Here is a 24,210-nt window from a genome sequence, read left to right on the forward strand (position 1 = left end):
AGGAATTAATTACATCATATATTCAAACAGGAAAATATTCTTAATTTTTAGAATGCTGATTAACCTTGGTTATTACATATTAAAGACAACTTGTACCTCAGTTAATCCTTATAAAAATTCTACTTATACCGCATTCTGGGGGACTTGACTTAGAAGTCACTTGAGTACCCTTGGCAGTCACTTCACTACCAGTAGAAGATTGTGCCTTTAGAACCTGTCACCTGGGCACATCTACACATGCATATTAATGCGCAGCAATACACTCTGGCGCACATCATGCACTCGGGACCACAGCATGTTGAACCAGGACAGAGCAGCTCGGCTGGCAGGCGAACTGGGGCACTCAGCCTGCCAGCCCATGGCTGCTTCGACTCGGCTCATTGTGCTGCAGAGGGGCTGGCTGAGGTATAAGGTGCTCCCACAGGGGGCTAACCAGCAGGCAACCCCCGCACTGAAGCATCCTCATGCTCCAGCCAGCCAGGTCAGTGTCTACACATGCGTTGTGCATGGGAACTACAGCTGGACAGTACCTGTATTAACAAGTACTGACCTGCTGCGGGGTTCGTTTCCTGTGGCCTAATAGGGCTGCACATGTAGACACAAAGACATTTACTGCAGAGTTAATTATGTAGCTCCGCAGTAAATGTCTCTTGTGTAGATGTGCCCACTGTTGTTCTTAAATCTAGTTTTAAATACCACAAGTAGCACAGATTCAATCTTTATTCCACAGCATTATAATGCAAGAGCCAAGCATGAAAGTTTTATAATAGTTGTGTGTATCTTCTGGCTGTCACGAAATTTCCACAGCAAAGAATGTAACACACATGTTAAATCCCTCACATAATTTATAAAGGTGAAGCAGATGAAGACAGCTGGGTAAGACATTAATTTGGCACTTCATAAATATTCAGATAGACTGTCTAAGATCTTTTCATAATCAGAATTCTATAATATAAGTGGTGGAAGGGGGTGAGATGTATCATATTCATTTGTCTTACCAAGTGTGCAGAATTACCTGTTATAAACCATGTCTTTCTGTTTTTTATGAAGTATCAGAAGGTCTTTGCATGTGTCACTTTTTTTTTTTAAAGCAAGGAAGACGGTTAGTTGACAGAGGAAACATGGAGCAGGGCTGCTAATCTTACTTTTGTCACAAGCTGTGCAAAAGTTTACCACTATGAATACACCACAATATGGATTAAAAGTGGTGACTGCTTGGTAATTCCAGGAGTCTTTGATTTTTTTTCTTTAAAAAAAATTGTGCCTGTACAAATGGGTGCAAAACATGGAACTGATACTAAAAAATAAATAAATAAATCAGACCATCGTGATTCCACAACTCTCTGATCTTTGCTTCAGGGCAAGTGTAGCCAGGGACATTTAGTACAGTGTTGACAAGATGACTGCCTCTGAATGGGGCACGGCAGACTGGAAAAATGCCAAAAGCCAGTCAACAATTGCACTTGCACCATTGCTAGAAGTGGTGGAATTGCATAAGGACTGAAGTCATCTTGGAGCCTCCTGCCCCCTTAACTTGGTTTGTGGGCTGCCTTTAAAGAGAGAAATTTCTGGATGTCCTCCATGACGGTCATTTGGCCTTTATTTTTGGGTTCCATCTTTAGAACCACCTGGACACAGTTCCTTAAAGATAAATATTAAGTTGTATACTTCATAGGATTCAGAAAAGAGTTGCTTGTTTTCTGAATCTCATGATGTCTAAAGCATTTTTATCTTTTGTGCTTTTTTGGACTAAATAGTAAAAGACCAGTAGCTGGAACACTAGGTCATTGTTGGCCGAAGTCTTGTCTTAACATAATTATTCTAATTAGTAACAATTAGATGTATGTTGAGGCTTTCTAAAAGTTTTAGTATAAGAAAACTGGCACACGATTAAAAAATTTACGCAAGACCAAACACAATTTGGTTAAACCTTACAAATGCTAATAGGGATCTATTTGTAGCAATGTTAGTCTGACAAAGAAATAAGAAACTCTAAACCTCTTGGTTCAGAGGCTGCTGATACCTTTTATTAGATGAACTGAAAAATAGTAAAAGTTCTTTCTCTGCAAGCTTTTGGGTGCATACACCCTTCTTCAGGCTGAGGAGAAGTCAAAGATTGTAAGAGTCCTCTTATGTAGAAAATAAACTTAATTTCTTCACTTTGCACAAGGGAGTTTGAGGCTGGACATATATTCCCCTGGGTCTGAGAGGCTTTTTGTGCGAGTTAGAATCATAGAAGGTGAGGGTTGGAAGGGACCTCGGGAGGTCATCTAGTCCAACCCCCGGCTCTGAGCAGGACCAGCCCCAACTAGATCGTTCCAGCCATGGCTTTGTGTAGCTGGGTTTTGAAAACCTCCAAGGATTGAGCTTCTGCCACCTCTCTGGGTAACCTGATCCAGTGTTTTTACTACCCTCCTCATGAGAAAATTCTTCCTAATATCTAACCTAGTCTTCTCTTGCTGCAACATTGCTCCTTGTTCTGTTATCTGCCACCACTGAGAACAGTCCAGCTCCATCCTCCGTGGAACCCCTTTGCAGGTAGTTGAAGACTGTTATTAAAACTTTGCCCCTCCCGCCCATCTTCTCTTCTCTAGACAAAATAAACCCTCATAAGTCAGGTCCCCCAGCCCCCAAACCATTTTTGCCTGCTGCTGGACTCTCCAATTTGTCTAGGTCGCTCTGATTCCTAACTGTACCCTCTGGCATATCTGCTACTTCCCCCCTCCACTTGGTGTCGTCTGCAAACTTACTGAGAGTGCACTCTGCCATATTCCAGGTCATTGATGAAGACATAGAACAAAACCCGCCCCAGGGCACTCCACTTGATACTGGCTGCCAGCTGTGTTGGTCTGAGATGGAGAAATACAAAAAAATAAAAGGTATCACCTCTGAACCAAGAGTTTTTAGAGTTTTGTATTTCTTTTTCTCAGGCCAACACAGCTGCAACATAGATCCCTGAAACATAAAAGATACTGTATTTTAGCCATTTTTGGAAAGGGTAAACCTCATTGCTAAACAAGAGAGATTTCTGTGCCTCCCTGCCTGCTTCTGACATGTGACAACCTCCTCCCCCCAAGAGGACGGCCTTATCTGAACATCAAAGAGAAACTTACATGAAAGGACTCTCAGACCCATGGGAGTGAGTGTGTGTGTGTGTGTGTGTGTGTGTGTGTGTGTGTGTCCAGCCTCAACTTCCCTTTGTGTAAAATGAAGTTTATTTCTTACCTAAGAGGGCTTTTACAATCTTTGATTTCTCCTCAGCCTGAAGAAGGATGCTTGTGTCCAAAAACTTGCAAAGAGAAGCTTTTTTTTGCTATTTTTAGTTGTTCTAATAAAATTAATTGCCTCTGAACCAAGAGTTTTAGAGTTGGGGGTTTTTTTTTTTGTATTTAACAAATGCTGATATACCTTTTAATGGACTTTTTTTGTTAAATTAGTAATACACTGTATGAGTGTAGTAGTTGACACTTAAAGGCAACATATTACTATGGATGCAATGATCTTTTCATGCAGCTCAGTATTTTTTTTTCTCTTTTTGTTAGGCACCACCTGTAATGGCCTATCCTGCTACAACACCAACAGGAATGATGGCATATGGAATGGTTAGTGGAACTTTTTAACTTTGCTGTACATGCTTTACTGTGAATTTACTTTGTTTACACGCACTCACGTGCATGCAAAGTATTATAACAAAATGATCTTAACGTTGAGGGGCAAGAAGGTTAACTTGGGTACCTCTTGTTCTTCCCTAAATCTTTTTTCATCCGTAAGAAAGATGACTGTTACCTAGGGCTGTTGGACTTTTTTCTATTCTGCTTCTTCACCTAGTATCTGCCTAACTTTTTCTTGTTCTGTCTGTGTACGTCTCTCCTAAGAGTGCTTTACTGATAACAGAGTAGCAGAAGGCGAAGCAGTGTGGCACTTTTATAGACTGACTTCTTCAGAGGCAGATGTCCTACTTGCTCAAGTGTTCTGGATGGGTTTGCAGAGAGCAGGGGGTACTGAATAGAAAGGATAAATATCATTTTAAATGCAAGGGCCAGGAAAAAAGGGGAAACTGCTGCGGGAGGGGAAGGTAATTGGAACAGATCAAAGGGGATGACCAAAGCAGCCCACTGAAGGAAATAGAATTATAAAAGTTAGTTCAAATAATAGGATAAAAATCCAGCTTCTCTGAGATCATATCTAACACAGCCCAGTCTGCAGATGACTTTTTATTCCAGTTTCATTTTCTAGTTGGGTTTTAGTTTTGCTGTCCAAGAACAGCTACAGGTTTCCCTCAAATTTTTTTTATGCAGCTGCTTTATATGTGAATTCAATCTTACGTGATAAGCATATTTTAGACCTGTAATTCGTTATGTGAGGTAAATGTGCTCTCTTGTGATCAGCGTAGGTGCACCCCCACCCAAGCAAGTAATTCTGTGGGGAGAGGGGAAAGGGCCTTGGCCCCACTCGCCCCAGCCCTGGCTGCAGGGCCCTGGGAGGCAGTTAGCTATGGCCCCTCACCCCAGCTCCTGGGCTGCACTGTGCTCTAGTGTCGGCTGCCCCAGCAGGGGCTGGGGTAACTGCAGACAAATGGAGCTCTGGGCAGTGAAGGGCACAGCACTCACCCCAGCCCTAGGAGCAGCCTGTGCCAGTTGTGGAGGGACCTGTCAGTGGGTGGGAGGGGAGGGTGTGCCTCTTGCTGCTCAGCATCCCCCAGGAAAGCTGCAGGCTTGGGGCTGTACTGGCCGCAGCCTGCAGTGGTAGCTTGCTGTCATGCCACATGCAGATCGGGGGCATATACTCCCTGGGAAGATCCAGGCACAGGACCCCAGCTCGCAGCCCTCCCAGGGGGCGCGGAGCAGCAAGAGGTGTGCTGCCGCTGCCCCCCCCTCCCCCCAGCTTCTGGGTGGTAAGTGCCATGCCCCATGCTACCTGGGGCTCTGCTTATTTGCACTCATGCCTGTACCGGGGCATGGTGCAGCCCAGGAGCTGGGGTGAGTGGAAACAGGTGGAGTATGGTGCAGCCCAGTGGCTGCAGGCAGCTGGTGCTGGCTGCTGCTGGGGCTTAGTGCCACTGTGTTCCTTCTGCTTTGCTCCCTTGTGCAGCCCCGGGAGTGGCACCCTGCCCCTTCCCTAGTCCCAGCCTCCCTCCCTCCCTCCCTTACCATCATGGGAACCTATCCCATTTGTTACATTATAAAGTCGGTTCACTTTCTGCAAATTTTGATTTATGTGCCGTTCTCCAGGAACGCATGTACCACATAAATCAAGGGAAACCTGTACTCTGAAGTCAGTGATGGAATGAATGCCCAGGGAAGTTAGTGTTCTTCCACAGGTTTTTGTCCGTGTGGGATTGATGTCTGATCACTGACCCAGGTGGTGTTTTATGGGGATATCTGTCACTGATGCCAGTTAAAGATTATGCCTCTGGGCACCTCTGATTGACATATGTATGCTGGCAGAAATTGCATGAGCTAGTTCTTCAGGTTCTGATGCTGGAGGCTCCAAGTAGGAGAGGAACAGTGGAGATGGCCCTGGCCAGACCCAGGTCATGCTCCCTTTCAGCATCCACTCTCTGCCCCTGTAACACAGGATACTGGGCGAGACGGACCTATGGTCTCATACAGTAAATTGTAGATCCTGTGTTCATTCTTGTCCTGCACTACTGGTAGATTCTCCATCAGTTACTTAATTATCCACACTTTGGAGTTTCCAGACTTTGTGTTTTTAATGTCCTTGCATTGAGACTTGAATTTTTCTTTACTAGTTGTCCAGTAAGGTGCTTAGAGCTGTATTTCAGGAAATTCCCACACCCTGAAATAAGAAAATTCAGGTAATCACAGGGACAGACTGTCTCTGGAATTTCTCACCTGGAGTAGCAATAAAGTGTAGAGATTTCTTTCTTTGCGCTATCTCGTATGGGACACTTCCATGCTCACAAGGCTCAGATTGATGGTACATAGGAATCTAATGGTAAAATATCGGAGTAATTCATTACATGGTCTTAACCTAGAGGAAGTTTTTTACTATGCTAAGAATGCTATTCTGATAAGTACCTCTCAAATAACAGTACGACATGGAAATATCAACTGTACAGTGTTAATCCAAATATAAACCTGGCAGTCGTCTGTGGATTGTCATCTTTTGTAGAAGAAAAGTGATGTAGTACAGGCAAACATCTCAAAACAATTCTTCGGGTAAACAATTGACAGCTATTATTCCCAAGTTGTTTGCTAATCATTTTCATAAACCGTACTTGGATTTTAAAGTTTGCTTATGCAAGTTATCATAAATTCTGAGTTTAGCGCATCCTGATGACAAAATCTGATTACTTCACTCGTACATCAACTTGCCAGATATTTTATATAAAGGGAAACCTTTGCCATGGTATTGGAGCCCAGTCCAAAAGGAAAGGTTGGTCTAAAATTTTAGAGCCTTCTCTCCATCACTGACTAAGCTATATTTGTTAAGACCAATGTTCTCATTGCTGCAAGATAGCAGAGGACAGCAGTAGGTTTTCAAATTGGTCTGGGACTTTTTGTATCTTGTTCAGGATGTTCTCAGCTGGGGTTCCTCATTCAGGAATACTGACCCCATTATGCATCCTTCTTTGGATAATTGCTGTTGTAAACAAAATAGGAATGATAGGGTTGAAGCATAAATGTCTCATCAGGGTTAATAGCATATGGCTTTTCTTTTGCCACTAGTTGGTGGCACATGTGGAATATGAACCCCATAGTTTGACCAGTGTGATCGAGAAGAACAAAATTGGTCAGCCTGTTTTTGGCCAGTGAAATGCCAACAAAGCAGAGATGGGTAGGGTGTAACTTAAGTCAACTGAATTTTAAGCAAGGTGAAGGACTCTAACTTTAACTTGAATGTCTCCATATTTTTCTTGTCATAGAAAACTGGGATCTAATGCATTATAAATTACCTACTTTCATCAATCTTCAAAAGCTTGATAATACTGGGACTTCAGTGCATATTGGATATATGAATGCATTATGTACCTGTTTTCATTGGTTCTCTGAAGTATATAAAATATTAATCTAATAACTAGCTCTTTCCATGCACTGGAGGCACAAATACAAAAGGGAGAAGTGTCAAAACCTCCATATCTGCAGTCAACACAGTTGAGGATACTGTCAAAAATCCTGCGTTTAAATCCTGCGTTTAAACCCCGGATTGTAGCAGATTTGTGCAGACAGCTTCAACGTTTTGTCCCCTAGTGCAGACGTAGTCTTGTAAATAGATGGCATAATGTTCTTTTCCAGTAACCTCAGTTTACATTCCCCTTGCAGAAGTGCCACTTCACATTTGATCATGTCAAATGAAGACTCTTCTTCTATCCCCTTCCTTCCACCCCACAAGAGGGAGGGGGAGGGGCATTTAATTTAAGCAGTATATAATTTGATTCTGTTCCTGATTTAGCCCTCACAAGTGGGAGGTGTACCGGTAATGACACAACCAACCTTGATATACAGCCAGCCTGTTATGAGACCAGCAAACCCTTTTGGCCCTGTCCCAGGAGCACAGGTAAATATGCATCCAACTTCATGCTTACTTTGTCCTCTTTGACAATTCTGTAATGTGATAGCTCATACAGTGCATTTCTGCTTCATTAATAAAAAGGTGTTGGTTGGTTCCCAGGTTTTTACTTAAACTTGTATAGCAACAAATTCTTCTTCCATAAAAGCAAAGTAAGAAGGACACTTTCTCAACTGCCAGTCTTAGGAGATTTTGGTGACCGGTGTCTCTTTCCCTCTTGTCTAGCTGAATAGTTGTAAAACTATTTTAGCCATACCAAGATTGTTTCTGTAATCACTAAAGCCCATTTCTGCTGTATCCCTTACTTCCTTTTCTTTTCCTGCCTTTCCTGAAAGCACTTCATTTTGCCGAATTGTTTCCTGCTGTTCTTTCTGAATAGCATCCCAGTGCTACACTGTTCTGTTATTTCTGCAAGGTGCAACCACTTAATATCCCAAGTCTGTTGCAACTTGCATCTTTTAAAGGAGAGTGACCTGATTGCTATCACTTTCCCAAGGTCAGATTTGGGAATGCCATATGGCTTTTGTGAATCTGTGAATGAATTGCTACATGCAGTACAGCCCTCTTTCCAAGCTCTGGCGAACTGCCCTCAACTCGTCGTAGAGATGGTACTGACCACCTTTTTTAGAGTGATTGTATTGCTCCCTGTATTTTAAAATGGATGTGGTAATGACAGAGGTTGCCCTCAGCCCTGCCTAGTCCATAGCTTGGTTGGTAGGAAACTTCCAGGAAGAATAAAGAGTCAGGTTTACAACCTGCTCTGTCTAAGCAAGAGTTAAAACCCAGTAAGTCACCCATGTTCAGGGAGTGCCCTCACTGCTGAGATACCAGATGAACGGATGTGTGGTTCTTCTGGAGTGTAGGTTGTAGCAGTGATGGTCTAAGGAGATGGGCAAACAAGGTTCTTTGGGTAAATCCAATATCTTTTATTAAAGCAACTCAAATAGTTGGAAAAATTCTTCTTTGCAAGTTTTCAGGTATAAGTACCCTTTATCAGGCAGCAGTAGTGTTAAAGGGGAATTGTACCCGAAAGCTTGCAAAGAATTTTTCTAACTGTTTGAGTTGTTCTTTCAGTAAATCTGATATCACTTATTAGACCCTCATGCACCTGTGTGGTGCTTCTCATACTCTACTTCATTTTGCACCAAAATCAGTGCTGCTGTCAGATTTGCTGAATCAGAAGTCTGAGTGAGCTGAATGCCAACCTGATACAAGTGCATAAAGTTGCCCACAGAGAGTAGCGGAGTTAAGTGCACTCTCAGGATGGAATGGGATTGGTCTCTGGAGATGAGGTGTTTGTGGAGAGTGGCTGCCAAGACTTGAACATAACAGCTGGAATAGGATTTGGGCCTTAACATATTGTATGGATTCATAAGTGCTTCTGAATTAGAAGCAGGGTAGTGTGTTGTTTCTGATATGGATAAAAGCCTTGCTTTGCAAACTGAGTGCAGGTATGGCCTAATGGCTAACTATTGGGAAGCCGTTTGCCTTCGCTTTCTCTTTGCAACTTGTGTAGTGGGGTCACTGGTAGCTTTCCTGCCTTGTAGTAATCTCATTCTTTTAACCAATTTAAGGTACGATTGAGAGGCATATACATGTACTTTTGTACTTGATGCATATGAGGAGACTTAAATCATGAAAGCTTGAATTGGGGGTGCCCCTCATGTCTTCCCTGATGGTATGAGTGGACTTCAGGGAATCCAGCCTTGGCAGGCTGGATGAATACTAGCTGCTTGCATCTCTGCTAACTTTTTTGCATCAAACCAAACTAATTTTTCATGTACTTGACCAGAAATAAGTGTTGGTCAGTGAATCCATAGTTGTCTGGTGCAGAGATCTGTGACTTTCTGCTATTTAAAGTAAAGATACTTGTGGGTATATTGCTCTATTTGGTTACAAGTGTGTACATTCCAGTGTACATTAAAGTGTATACACAGTGTATCTGCCTCTCCAAACTAAAGCTGTTCAGAAGCCTTGTTACTGTCGTCACAGGGTGTGTCCCCACAAGTGGGAACATGCGTTTCCCTGGGGGCAAATAGCATCAGCATGTTTGTGCTACTGCTAGTTGGCCCTGGGTATGCTGCTGCACACATGCTCTGGTGAGTGGAAAAGTGCTCCAGGTCAGATAAGGGAAGTGGGGCCAGCCAACCTGGGGGCCTTCTGGGGCTGCAGTAGTAGCAACATGAGCATGCAGAGTGGGCAGCCCTAGAGTGGCTCTGGCCAGCCAAGCTCCAGTCTTGAGCAGTACATACTGCAGCCACATGTGCTGTGCCTGCTGCTTGGCATGTTTTTGGACACCAGGATCTCCCCATTAAAAAAAAAATAAATAAATAAAATCTGCGGTGCTGCAAACTAGCAGCTCAGCAAATGCATGCATGTGCAGTGTGTGCAGTTTGCAATGCTGCAGATGGATTTGCAGTGCTGCAGATCGTGTGTACTCATGGAGATCTGCCCATGGTACATTGCTTGTATTGACTTAAATTCACTCCCTTGCTTTTTGGGCTTAATGGCACTGCTTGAGGTTGTGGTACTTGGCCAGGAAGCTGGGGGAGGATAGGGCCTCGCATCACTTGCTGGTTTGTCTATGATCTCAGTCTGATCTGCGCAGCTACGTTGATAGTCTCCAAAAATTCCTGAATCTTGGAGCCAGTCTTTGGAGAAAATGACTTAAAAGGATGTAATCTGGTAGAAAATCATGTTTCTGACTAAAGACATTTTTATTTCCTTGAACAGCCCTTCATTTATAACAACAATACGCAGTTATCCTCCTTAAAGCACTGTTCTGTCACTTGAGGTTTGCTTCAGGAATGAAGAGATGTATAGTGTTGGGGGTTGTGTTTTGTTAACTATTGAATGTGCAGCTGCCCTGTTCCCTTTAGTAGGGCTGGATTGAGCTGGGTAGCTGTTCTGATGGGGGGGAGGAAATACTTGTAAACAAGCTGTGTAGAACTAAATTTGCTGTGTTTAATTTTGGTAACATGTTGGCTTCTTTCAGAAACTACTGAGTTTGTTTGAAAACACACCCTTTGGCTCAGCATTCTCCATGTAACGCAGGAGTTTGCCACTGAGTTGAGCAGCCTGCATATTTGTGTGTGTAATTGCAGAGATATAAGCAAGTCTGACATCAGTAAGGCATCTTAAGAAGATGACAAAGGCTTGTTGTGAGACCCTTTTCACGATACTAAATAGAGGCAGTGTTGGCCACAGATTTTTTTTTAAATAATTCCGGTGTGGGACTATAATGGCCTGTTATACTCATGTTGTTGTATATTTAGTCTCATTCCTTATTTCTGTGTTTAGTTTTCATGAGACGTTTGGTGATATGTTTATGTTGGCACTTGTCTTACTATCTAAGCTTTACAACAAGACTGCTTCAAAGCCTTATTACATGTCAGCAGTATATTTTTCTGCAGAAAAAATTGTCAGCTGGTTCACACCATGCCAGGCAGTGAGTGCAGTGTAGGCAGTACTTGCTGACTGGGTCACAAGAAGTGTTAGATAAATGCCTTTAATGCTGCCTTCATTCTGTTATGATTCACGTTTGTTAACTCTGTTCTTTCATCCCTCAACCCTTAAAGCGCATCAATGCAAATACCAACCTTGACTTCAGCCTTTTCTACAGCAGTGGGGAAATGACTTCACCTAGTCGTCATGACTTCATTAACGGAGCATTCAGTCAGTATGTCGAATGATTAACCTGTGCACGGAGATATTTCTGTTTTGAATTGGTTGTATTGTTTGATGAAATGGCGAACAGGGATGTTGAGGCTCGAAGTACTTGTAAAGGAGCTTTAGAAAAGGGGTTAAATTGTGACTTTCACTGAAAGGGTATCATGGCAGCATTGTCATTTTTCCTCCACTCTGCCCCTTCACTCGAACCTGAAAAACATGCTTATTTACATGACTGAGTTCAGGTGTGGACTCTAGCATGGACTGGAGAAGCAATCACAGACTGTTCTGACATGGGACCAAGTAGAACCATAGAAAATTAGGGTTGGAAGGGACCTCAGGAGGTCATCTAGTCCAACCCCCTGCTCAAAGCAGGGCCATCCCCAACTGGATCATTCCAGCCAAGCTTGGTCGAGTCAGGCCTTAACCTCCAAGGATGGAGAGTCCACAACCTCTCTGGGTGACCTGTTCCAGTGCTTCACCACTCTCTCCCCTAGTGAGAGTTATTCCTAATATCTGAACTAAGCTTCCCTTGTTGCAACTTGAGACCATTGCTCCTTGTTCTGTTGTCTGCCACCACCGAGAACAGTCCAGCTCCATCCTTTGGAACCACCTTCAGGTAGTTGAAGGCTGCTATTAAATCACCCCCTCGGTCTTCTCTTCTCCAGACTGAAGAAACTGGGCTTATTTAGTCTCCCCTCAAGTCATCTAGCCACCTAACCATTTTGTTGTCCTTCACTGGACTTTCCCCAAGTTGTTCACATCCTTTCTGTATGAGGAGCCCAAAACTGGACCCAACTCCAGATGTGGCCTTACTAGTGCCAAACAGAGGGGAAGAACCTGGATCTCCTGGCACCATCCTACCAGTCCAGCTCAGGATCCTGTTAGGATTCTTGGTAATAAAGCCTTCCTCAGCTTGCTTGCAAGAATGCTATGGGAGACTATCAAAAGCCTTGCTGAAGTCAAGGTATATCATGTCTACTACTTTCCCTGAATCCTCAGAGCCAGTCATTTTGTCATAAGAGGAAACTGGGTTGGCCAGGCATGACTTGCCCTTGGTGAATCCATGTTGACTGTTCCTGATCACCACTGCTCGTCCAAATGCTTAGAAATGGATTCCTTGAGAATCTGCTCCATGACTCTTCCAGGGACTGAGGTGAGGCTGACTAGTCTGCATTCCCTGAATCCTCCGTCCTTTTCATTTCTTAAAGATGGGTACTATATTTGCCCTTTTCCAGTTGTCAGGGACCACTCTCGATTTGCCACGAGTTTTCAAAGATAATGGACAGTGGCTCTGCAATCATTGGCCAACTCCCTCAGCACCCTTGAGTGCGTTCCATCCTGCCCCATGGACCTGTACACATCCAGCTTTTCTAAATAGTCCCTAACCTGTTCTTTTGCCCTTGTTGGCTGCTCATCTCCTCCCCAAACTCTGCTGCCCTGTGCAGTAGTCTGGGAGCTGAACTTGCCTGTGAAGACTGAGGCAAAAAAGGCACTGAGCGCTTTGGCCTTTTCTGCATCATCTGTCACTGGTCAGTAAGGGACCCATACTTTCCCTCACCTTCCTCTTGTTGCTAATATGCTTGTAGAAACCTTGTTACCCTTCACATCCCTTGGAGTTGCAGCTACAATTGTGCTTTGGCCTTCCTGACTTTCCTCCTTGCATGTCTGAGCATTATTCTTATACTCCTCCCTAGTCATCTGTCTAAGTTTCCACTTCTTATGAGCTTCCTTCTGGTTTAAGCTCAATGAAGAGTTCTCTGCTGTGCCATGCTGGTGGCTTGCCACACTTGCCACTCTTCTTGCACATCAGGATGGCTTGTTCCTGCACTGTCAGGCTTCTTTAAAATGCAACCAGCTCTCCTGGACTCCTCTCCCCCTCAGACTGACCTCCCAGGGGATCCTGCCCATTGGTTCTCTGAGGGAGTTCAAGTCTGCTCTACTGAAGTCCAAGATCCTTATTCTTCTTCCTTTTGTCAGGGTCCTAAACTTGATCATCTCATAGTCATTGCTGCCCAAGTTGCCATCCACTTCTACATCCCCCCCACCCATTCTTCCCTGTTCATGAGTGGCAGGTCAAGAACAGCACAGCCTCTAGTTGCCCACTCTAGCACTTGCACCTAGAAGTTGTCCCCAACACTCTCCAGAAACTTCCTAGATTGCCTGCGCACTGCTGTATTGCCCTCCCAGCAGATGTCAGGGTGACTATTGAAGTCCCCCATGAGAACCAGGGCTTGTAATCTGGAAACTTGTGTTTGTCATCTGGAGAAAGCCTCATCTACCTCGATCTCCTGATCAGGTAGTCTATAGCAGACACCCACAGCACTCTTGTTGCTTGCCCCTCTAACTTCTTTAACCCAGATACCTTCAACAGGCCTATCTACAGTTTCATACTGGAGCTTTGAGCAATCATACAGCTTGTTTACATACAGTGCAACTCCTCCTCTTTCCCCCTGCCTATCCATCCTGAACAGTTCGTACCCACCCATGACAGTGCTCCAGTCCAGCAAGCTATCCCTCTGTTAGTTTAATCACATCATAGTTCTGTGACACTGCAAGCACTTCCAGATTCTTCCTGCTTGTGTCACAGGTTCTCAGGTGTCTGTCCACAAAAACACAGAAGTAGCTGATTTGCTGTACTTCCTTAGTAAGAACGAGAAGGCCTCCCCTGTTCTTGTGCTTCCTCCAGGCCTCCTGCTTCCCCATTTTACCTCAGGGCTTTGTTCCCTGTCTGCTGGCAAACCTTGTTTAAAGCCCTCCTCAGTAAGTTAGCGAGCCTGCTTGCAAAGATGCTTTTCCATCTGTCAGATGGATCCTGCCTCTTCCTAGCAAGTAAAGCCAAGTAATTGAGTAATAAAGTGACTGACTTGGGCTGTTTTAACATCTTCTTTGGTTTTGTACTTGCTAAATAAACCTCACTGAATGAAACACGTTAGAAAGGACTTCCATTCTTGAATCTCTGTTATGGGTTGCAAGGTATTGAAATTTGGCTTAAAAAAAAATCTGCTGTCTCAACATCAGATATTCGGTCAAATTCATAAGTGTTACCAGTTTATCCTTCACTGAGCTATTTTATTACGTAATAGATTGTTCTCTTTCATTTGAACAAGGAGCTGACGCTTCAAAAATGTTGAAAAATTAGCTTTATGCAATGATTCTAGAAACAGCCAGTTGTAGAAAGGCTGTTCTCAAGTTAATCTTCAGTAATTATCAGAGGCCTTAGTAATTGCAGTATTATTTAAACACTTCTGAGTTAACTAACATGATGTTGGTGCTTTGCTGTCATGATGGCAATAGATGGAAATAGTTTTGTCGTGGCTGAAGATAATCAGCAGGCTGCTGATTAAGCGAGTGTTGCCACGTGTTGAAAGCACAAGGGCCAGAAAACCAGCGACTGGTAGGATGGTCGTTGTTGCTGACAGCGGGTGCCCGAAGGAGGGTTGTAAGGGCGTTCATAGATGATGTGGTCAGCAGCAGCAGGTTGCCTCAAATTGAGTTGTGGCTTGTGTAATATTTTATAATGTAAAGCAAGGGGTCGGATGTTCTGGATCTGTTTCGGGAGTTTGACACCCCTGATGTTTTGCTTTCATGCTTTATTTTAAAAAAGTTATTTAGGTTAGTCACTGGAAGAACTGGAAGAAAGCTGATTTGTCAAATGAGGCTGTCAAAGCTAAGTGAATGGACAGCATAATGGTTGGTAAAAATCCATGTCCACAGATGCAGAGTAATTTGAGCAAGTAACTGGACTCTACATTAGCTATGTGTAACCATTTAGCTATAAGGATAAAAAAACGTGGCATTGTTAGGATCACCTTAATGTGAAGCAGTAATTAAAGTTGAAAGTTGCATTAAGTATTGGGGTAGAAAACCTGTATCAAGTGGTTATTATGCAGCTTGGTATGCTCTTGGTAAGTTGAGTCCTGGTCATCCTTCCCAAAGTAGATGTAGCAGAAAGGAGAGAGTCGAAGTGCTACAAACTCTTCTGTCTCTTAGTTACTGTGTTAATGAAAAGACTGAGGGGGAAATGAAGGTGTAGAACTGTAAACTAAATAATCTGTGGTATAGAGAAGATGTCATAGGAATGTTTAATAAAACAGGGGACGTGTTTAAAACTCTAAAAGTCAAATTGATGTTGTACATTGTACAGTTGACTGGTATTACTTGTGGCCATGAGAAACTGCTGCCAGGACTTTCTCATGCTTCAGAGAAGTCCTGGACTTTAACATGGTGGCCATTCTTGTTAATGTGCTAATAGTAGGTATGGCTTAAAAAAAAAATGTTCAGGAAAAACCAACCTGTAGCAAATGGCAGAGGACAGGAATGTCAGGAGATCAGGTCTGCTTTCCTTGTGGACGGGTTACTCCATGTAAGTGTGCTACCTTTTTGGAGTTTCTTGCCTTTTTGCTTAAAGCCCTTGGTCCTGACCACAGTGGAGACAGGACAGTGGACTGCTTGGATTGCTAGCTGATCTGCTGTGACACCTTCCTGTGTTTTTAGATGGTTAAAGCAGTAGACTTGAGGAGATTTGTCCCAGAGTTGTAACTCCATCATGCTAGGAGGGAAACCCTTGTCAGACAGACCTGCCGCCTTAAATGGGTTTCTCCCTACTAAACTGATGTTAAAGGTATCAAGCACCATTTTATTTTAAATGCTCTAGCTGCTTGTTAGAAACAGCGTAGAAACCTGTTCTAAATGTACCGGTGTCACTTGTGTTAACTAGCTGTCCTCTGAACAGAGGAACCTTGTTAGTCTCTTAAACTGTTTTCCACGTAGTCTGGATTGGAAATCAATCATTGTTAAGATTTTTCTTTCCTTTTTTGAGTCTTGACCTCTGTACTTCTAGTTATCCCCTATTTCAGATGCCTATCCAGAGATTTAAACCTGCTAGTATTACTCCCAGACTTCGAAATGGGATATTCCTTTGGACTTTGTGACACCTTTTCATGTTTTACTGTGAAGGGAGCAGCTGAGTCATGGAGTTGGGTCACAGCAGGCATGCCTTGCCAAAGTGACTTTCTTTTTATAGGCTGCCGGCAGTGTTTTCCATTTGTCTGCCTTAAATATTGAGGGGGCCTGTTGAAGTATTTAGACTTTGCTTTCTTAAAGGGAAGAATGTAGAGAGGGAACAGTCTTAATGCCGCGACACTGCAGCTCAGTTACTTGCAAGCTTCTCACCTTGCAAATATGCTGCTTCCGCAGTCTCAATTTATGGGCACCATATTGGCAAAACTAATTTATCACTCGCAACTAGGTTCTAGGGTTTCGTTCCTTTCCAAAGTGAAAGCAGTATGGATGCCTCCTGGGGGGCAGTGTCTGAGACTTCAGTAGATTGATGGCATAAGCATAATCTAGTGCTGGGCACAAGGTTTGAAAACCTGGAAATCAAGTCTGTAACACATACCTAAGGAGTAGGAACTCCTGGATCCCTGGGAGCACACTTCTGCCCTCTGCCAGCTGGCAGATCCACAGGGGTTGTGCTGGCACTAATGGCCTGGTGTACTGCAACTCTTGCTGTGGGTAGGAAGTTTTTTAAGAATAAAGCGTGTGCTGTTGTGCTGGTGACAGTTCAAGGGCTGACTAAACCATCTGAACCAAAGCCAGGGAACAAGCTCTGAAGGCCTGTCATTGTTCATAGCAGAAGTGTGAGAGAGGTGATATGTACCTCATGCAACACTGGCAAACAGAACAGTGTTTTAACAGACATCAGATATAGCTGAAATTAATTGATAAGCATTTTTAATGCCTTGACAAACGTATCTAGAAGTCAGAAGAAACATTTTTTTTTGCTTCTGCTGCTATTGGAGTGTGTAGGATCATGGTGCCTTCCATTGAAAGCTGTTCTAGCACTCCTGCTTTAACAAGCAGGCCTCTTGGTGACAAGCACGTGCTTCAAAATTGTCTTGCAAAAGCCTTTAAATTTATTAAGACACTGAAGTCTGTCCACGCTTAACCGAAGCCAGGCTGCGAGCATTTTGTTCACAGTTCTAAGTGATGCACATCCCTGTCCAAAGTAAAGGCAAGTCCCAGGGGCAGCACAGGCTTGTTCTTGAATCCCTGCTGGCACTCAGATTGCGACTAGGACCAAGGCATTTAATCTCTGCCTGTATCTTGTACAGGGAGAATGAGTCTGCCTCATTGTGAGGGTTAATGCCTTGCCTTGTATTGCTCCTTTATTCTTGAAAGTTCTCTGCAAATACAGTTATGAATGGGCTGACAGACAGCAGCCAGGAGTAGCATAGCCGGGTAGCATCCAGCTTGTTTCTACATTACACAGACCATTGAACAGGCCTCCAGCTTCCCATGCAATTAAACACCTTGTTTTAACAATCCATTTCTGCTCTTTAACCGCTCCCCCCTCCATTACATTTTCTGCTTTCATGTTCTGTCATTCTGAGACCTTTTTTCTTTTTCTTTTCTTCTCTGTTTGTCTTTTCAACTAGCTGTCTGCAGCATCCAGTCCTTCCAGTCAGAGTCCTCACAGAGCCTCAGGAAAGGACCCCTTTGCAGAGCTCTCTCTCCAGGATTTCTTGTAGAACAACTTAGGTATTGTTCACTATTCTGGGGAGATGGTGTTTTTGGTAAAGTGCAAGACTAAGGTCTGGTCCTACTTTCACATGGTAGTAGTTTTTAGTCATTCATCAACGTAGTGAAACAAGCTGTAAAGGGAAAGCTGGGAGCACCGTGGAAGGATCAGCAACTGCTGTGGTCGCACTGCTTGTTCAGGGAAGGAGCCTTGGGCAAAGCTGGGAGGAATCGGTAAAGAAACATGTCATGTTCTGATGCCTGACAAAGTGCTCTGACCTGGCAGAGCTCCTGCTCTTCCTAACGCTTGTAGAGCCAGTCCTTTCATTATAAATGGCAGGCCCAGGTTTTAGTGGCAAGAGTAAAAACAACGAGAAGTTTTGAGTAATGTGGTGCTTGCTGTTGAAAATGTAACTAATAAAACAATCTCAAATGCTGGTTATTCTAAGCACTGCCACTGTGAGGTCTAATCAAATGCACAAACACTAATTCTGCTTCTGTCCATTGGAAATGCAACCTGGTTTTCTGAGCTACTTCATTTCCATAGTGTTGGCAGCCCATGTACATACCAGTGCCTGACTGACTATCAGGCTGGATTGTTTTCTTGGAGCTGATAGAACTGGACAGTCAGTTGTCTTTTCAATAAAGAAATTTAAATAGATCTGTGCTTTGCCTCATCCTTCTAAAATTGTTATGGAAAGAACCATTTCTGGCAGAAAAATCTATGTGCCCACTTAACCAGGGTGAGAGAACAGAGAAGTAACTTTCTGTGGGCATGGAGAATTTTGCCATGCCGAGGCACAGAAAACACGCGCTTCAGATGCTGATTGAGCTGTTTTGGGGCGATTACTGGACTTTGAGAGCAGCAGCATTTACCTGGTTAAATAGTAAAACTTCTCATTAAAGCGGGCATGGGAATGTACGCTGCTCTAGAAGCATTGCTGCCAAGCCTTGATTGTAGCGTGTATAAAATGTAGCCCTTGTGCTCATTTGCCATTTCTGAGTAAAGAGAAGTAGGGCCCTGAGCCATGTCCCTTGAAGCTCTAGTGGAGGATTTGGCTTTTTTACAACATGCAGAAACTTCTGTTTTGGAGACGGAGAAATAGCTTAATTTTGTTTGTCATTGAACACGCGGGGCAACTTGGCAATGCTTCAGAAGTTTGTGTAGTTGGCAGTAAGGTGTTGATGGCTTTGGGTGCGTTTGACCCTAGTATTGTAAATAAATGGGTTCTGATCACAAACCTCATCGTTCTTATTTATGCTAGCCCGTGGGTATGGAGAACACTCCCTGTCCACTAAGTGCTAAGGGATCAAAGCAACCACAATTTCCAAGTTGATGTTGAATACTGGAAACTTAACTGAGCATTTCTGTTTTTCCAGATACAGTTCATGTAACTGTGGCAGATGGAAGAGAAAGGAACAGTTCCAAAAAATGTGCTCAACAGCAAACCCAACTTCCAGCAAAATCCAAACTTCAGTCTTTCCAATTTCCAACTCTCCTTTTTCCATCAAGTGATGCAGTAAACTGATGAAGGTCTATAAAGGAAACCGGGACATCTCTGTAGGAAAGCATCAATACACAGTATAAAGCCAAGAATTGCCATGATTTAAGACTTAAGATTTGTTTGTTTTTTCCCCTGGTGACTAACGCGTCAGTACTCTTCAGCTTCTATTAATATCCATAATCAGTACCTTACAAGAGAAGCCTTTATTCTGATATTATGGTTTGTATTTGGAAATGCTGTCTGGAATGGAGAATGAGTGTCCTTTACCGAAACTGAAACAGACTTTTTTGGGGGGGGATCAAATCCTAACTCAGTTCTACAGTTACCTTCGCTTCAGTCTTCACACATGTAGACCCAGTAACAAAAATTTAATTCTTCTTTAAAAAAAAAAAAAAAAAAATTATATATTCAGTTTGCAGTAGACATTCCTTTATGTATTATTGTTTGTATTTATTTATGATTATCAATTTAACATTAATATTGTATCAAAAAACCTCCTTATGAAAATGAGTATGGATGTATACAGGATGTCTGATTTTTATCCACAAAGAATGATTCCGATTCAGAATGCTTTTGAGCTGACATACAGAGCACTAAATATTTTAAAGGTCTGAATCTTATGAATTCTCAGTCTGTATGGGAATTAGGGAAGAGTTATAAAATGCATTAATCCTTATAGTCAATTCTGTGCCTAGGATTTTGCAAGGGAACAGTTAACTGACTAGAAGCACTACATTTTTAATTCAGCATTAGTGCATTGGGAAAGGAACTTTATTGCTTTGTGCTTGGCATGTCATTATTTTTACATCTGACATTATAAAGCCTTTCCAATATGAATGTGAGGAATTGCTTTCACTTCAGGACTTTTCTGTAAAAACTTTAGGAGGTATTATGTGGGGAGAGAACCTTGAATTTCATTTGGCTAGTGCCATGTTTATGATCATGAACCTTTAAAAATTATGAAAGGTAGCATCCTTACAAATGTCTACAAAGAAATTGGTTCATAAAGAATTGAAGTAGCACTGTTGATCGGTGCTTTGTTGTAAATACGCCATCACTTTTGGGTGGAGTTAGGGGCCTTCAGAAGGAGAGTCGACAATATGAAAGCAATTCTGTACATGAATTAAGCATACTTGCTGCATTGTCTCTGCAGATTCTATTTTTGTTTAAAATATTAAAATGTATGTTAGCAAAAATGGGTGGATTTTCAAATAAAATGCAGCTTCCACAGAAATTTTGTTACGGTATGAAGGTCTGAGGTGCTTCTTTTTTCTTTTGGTGCTTAAAATGTGCAAATTGCTTTGTTTACCTAATAAAATGCTAGATTGGGGTGGGGGAAAATACAGCCCAGGGACCAGATCCAGCCTCCCAGGCAACTTCATTTGGCCCACAGGTGCCCACCAGTTATGCCCTGCCCAGCCCACATGCCTTGCTCCCACCCTTGTGGGCAGAAGGGCCCAGCCCAGGCAGTGCACAGCTTCTGGGCAGGGCTGCTGCTGTCACTGCTGTAGCTGCTGAGCTTCCCTGGCCTCCAGCAACACCATCTCCCTGCTGCAGCACTCACTCCAGGCAGCAGGTAGGGAAATGGAGGGTGCAGCTGGGCAGGGAATGTGGGGCTGGGGCCTGCAGGAACACAGCCCACACCCAGGGTGGGGCAGCAGGAGTGCAGAGCTTGGGTGGACGGGGGTGTGAGGACCTTACCTGCACATACCCCTTCCTGTAAACAGTGGACCCTCCGGTACTCATGGCCTGCACAGATGCTGCAGCCAAATGGCACGTGGCTTCAGCCAGAGCTGCATGTGGTGGCAAGGAGTGCAGCCAGGCTAGCCTACCTCTATTGCTTGGGGCTCCCCATGGCATGTGTAGCTCCTGGTGCTCGCACACCACAGGGGGGCCACAGTGGAGCCGGTTGCCCTCCCAGCCACCATGTGCTGGTCCCGGGGCTTCACCGGGAACCAGGGGTTGGGCAGGGCAGGCAACTAGCTCCTTTACACAGGGCTTCCCCCTGGTTGTGCACGAGTGCCAGGAGCTGCATGTGCACTTGGGGAGCCCTGTGCAATAAAGGTGGTCTAGCCTGGCTGTGTTCTTTTTGCCATGTGCAGCTTTGGCTGGAGCTGGGTGGCAGCACCTGTGTGGGCCATGAGTGCCCCGAGGGCCTGCTGCTGCCTGCAGCAGGGACTGTGCGCCATGGAGGGGGTGGAGTGTGTGGGTGGGGGTCCCCACCCCCTGCTCTCCCTTACACCACACCCATATATACATACACACCAAACATACCCCATACCTCCCGCACACCCACCCCAACCACACCCCACACAATATACAAGAGTAACACTTTATTTTTGAGTTGCTATGCAATCACTTCTGTATACACTACTCAAACACTAATCATGATGAAAATATATTTTGTAATAAAATTGTTATAGTAGATGTTTGACTTTGTGTATGATTTGGGGGCTTTTGGGGGGGGGGGGGTCTGGTTCCAAGACGGTAGTCCCCCTCCCAAAAAGGAGTACTGGGAGCAAGAGGAGGGACTTCTAGTGGCACAGGTTAGGGGGGATGGGACTTCTGCTCCCAAAATGGTGACCAGCAGGAAGGGCACCAATTGCCAGGGCTACCCTTGTGGCCCTCAACAGCTCACCAAATCTCATTAAGCCTGTTCACCAGAGCACCCCAGGGGATGATGAGGTCCAATGGTCACAAACTCCTCCAAGACTGTTTTAGGCTGGACATAAGGAAAAACTTCTTTACTGTCCAAACCCCCAAGGCCTCGGACAGACTCCCTCCAGGAGGTGGTGCAAGTTCCTACTCTGGACTCTTCCAAGAAAAATTTGGATGCTTACCTTGCTGGGATCCTCTAACCCTGACTTGCTGCCCCTTGGGTGGGGGGCTGGACCTGATGATCTGCATGGTCCCTTCCAGCTCTAATGTCTATGAAGCAGCCTTCCAGCTGAAATAATTGCCCACCCCTGTGCTAGATCTATGAATGATGTGCCAGGAGCTGCACCAACACAAACCTGTGAGAGCTCTTGTATAGCTGTTGTGCCTATGGTGCTATAGTACTTACTTTTAGTGCAGTGAGCAGTCTCTTAAGATCTCTTCTGAAGTAACTGGCATTCAGTGCTCTCTGTTCATAATGGGAGGAAGCCTAAATTGGCTTAAACTAGTTTCTCTTTTGGTGTCTACTTAAAATGTTCCAGCTTAGTTCAGTTGCTGCCCAGCATCTTGCTGAGATACTAGTTGTCTACTATAAAAACCTGTTCCATGATTTCTTATGGTCTCTAAATAGATACCTTCATGGATTAATTTCCTTGTGCTAGCTAGCACTTGCCAGCATGTGTCACACAAGCTTCCTCTGATCTGCATTGTTAAATTGGAAATCTTACCTTGCTGTCCATTGTCTCTGTGTGCTTGTGAGCATCTCTGCTGTCCTGGCTAGAAACCCTCTTAGTGAATGGACTTAGTTGAGATTTATTCCTGCCCAGAATCTTGAATTTTGTTGATTAACTTCTCTCACTACACAGGCAGCTGAATGAGGCGTGCTCTCAGTATTTCAGCAGAAGGTGACTTGATCACATGCAGGACTGTGGCAATCACCCCCCAGCAATGGCACCCAAGCATGGTGATGAATTTGTATTAATTTTCAGTGGGAAATGGCCACTGAACATTCATTCACGGGGTGAGATTCTCAGGGGTTCCTTCATCTGTAATAGCAGAAACACCTGATATGCCTTGTCCTCAGAGCTCTGAATATTCAGCTAAGCAAGCAGTGGATGGAAGTAACTTGTTAGAGGGCCCAGATCGTTCTAGAAACAAGAGCGTTGAAAAAGGGGAAAGCCTTAAAACCAATCCCATAAGGGGTAAACTTAAAAAATCTCAAACAAGGGAGCTTTCCATTTTGATTTTTTTTTTTTTTTTTTAAAGATACGATCAACCAGCTGCAGTATAGGACCTGTTTACTAACAACCTCAAAGCAATTTGGATGTTACCCCTTCACATATATTCTGGGACGTGGGTTTTTAAAGAACAGCTGAAAATGCATCAAAAAGCTGCTGCTGCAGCTCAGAAAGCAAGCTGTCCTTTAGGAAGAGAAGGCCACCAGGATGTATAGAACCAATTGAAATGCTGTACATAGTAATTTGTCACCAATTCTGAAAGATCCTCCCCCTGAAATGCCATACAAACTCCTTGTAAAATCCACAGCTTAAGTTCTTCTGCTGGAGAGTATGGAGTTATCAAAAGGATTCCTTGAGCTAAGTTAGCTAGGAAAGTGGTCTTGGCAGCAGCAACATTGTCTGGATGTGAACAGGACATAACTGCAATAGGCCAGGCCAGGAAAAGCAATGTTGCAGTTTGTGGAAGGTGAGACTAAGACAACTTGGACATGTCCTAGCTGTGTGCGGTGTGCACAGACACAAATGACACTGCAGAGGCATAGTTTAAATGCAACCTGGATGTGAGGATCTAGAAACAGCTTCAAGTTGAGTGAAAGGACAGTGATGGCCCCAGGGACAGAGAGTAGAGGTAATAAGAGTTTGGGGGGAGGGGGAGTGGCAAAGTCAAGAAAATCAAAATTCTATTTCAATTATGTTAAATTGGAGGTGAAGTCTCTGACATGTCAGAGATGGGCCAAAGGTTTAGCTGAAATTTTTGTAGGCGGTAATCTAACAGTAGACTTGGGGCAACCCTTGGAAAATGGTGGCTCTTAGTTGTCACTTTCAACTACAAAAAATACTCAAGCAATTCTTCTCTTCCAAAGAACTCAGGAAGACCACAACAGGCCAGGATGTTTTTGACCCTATGGATTCCTATTTAAAACCTCTTTTATTTTGTGACTCATAGTTGCATACCTGAGAGTACTGACTTTGTGTGGTACCCCATGGTACACTTGAAAAGATCTCAAGGCACCCCACGGTGCCACGTAAGGTTGAGAATCACTGGTTTAGATCACAGATGTTTCTGGAGTGAAGGCTCCTTGTTACAG

The 24,210-nt window shown here is 43.8% G+C and overlaps 1 protein-coding gene across 10 annotated transcripts in view; it reads left to right on the plus strand.

Annotated features, from left to right (window-relative positions):
* Nucleotides 1-21,656, plus strand: part of PICALM (phosphatidylinositol binding clathrin assembly protein) — a 101,191-nt gene extending 79,535 nt beyond the window's left edge. For 7 of the 10 annotated variants that reach the window (XM_059721934.1, XM_059721893.1, XM_059721894.1 and 4 more), the window contains 4 exons: nucleotides 3,543-3,602; nucleotides 7,417-7,521; nucleotides 17,643-17,745; nucleotides 19,105-21,656. In XM_059721934.1, the coding sequence (XP_059577917.1) occupies nucleotides 3,543-3,602; nucleotides 7,417-7,521; nucleotides 17,643-17,735 (258 nt within the window). In that variant the 3' untranslated portion in view covers nucleotides 17,736-17,745; nucleotides 19,105-21,656. The remainder of the gene's footprint in view (nucleotides 1-3,542; nucleotides 3,603-7,416; nucleotides 7,522-17,642; nucleotides 17,746-19,104) is intronic. The other 3 variants (XM_019488268.2, XM_019488270.2, XM_014605899.3) reach the window with 2 other exon arrangements.
* Nucleotides 21,657-24,210: the final 2,554 nt, after the last annotated feature.

The sequence above is a fragment of the Alligator mississippiensis genome, chromosome 1 (genome assembly GCF_030867095.1).
Source record: "Alligator mississippiensis isolate rAllMis1 chromosome 1, rAllMis1, whole genome shotgun sequence".
Lineage (NCBI taxonomy): Eukaryota > Metazoa > Chordata > Crocodylia > Alligatoridae > Alligator > Alligator mississippiensis.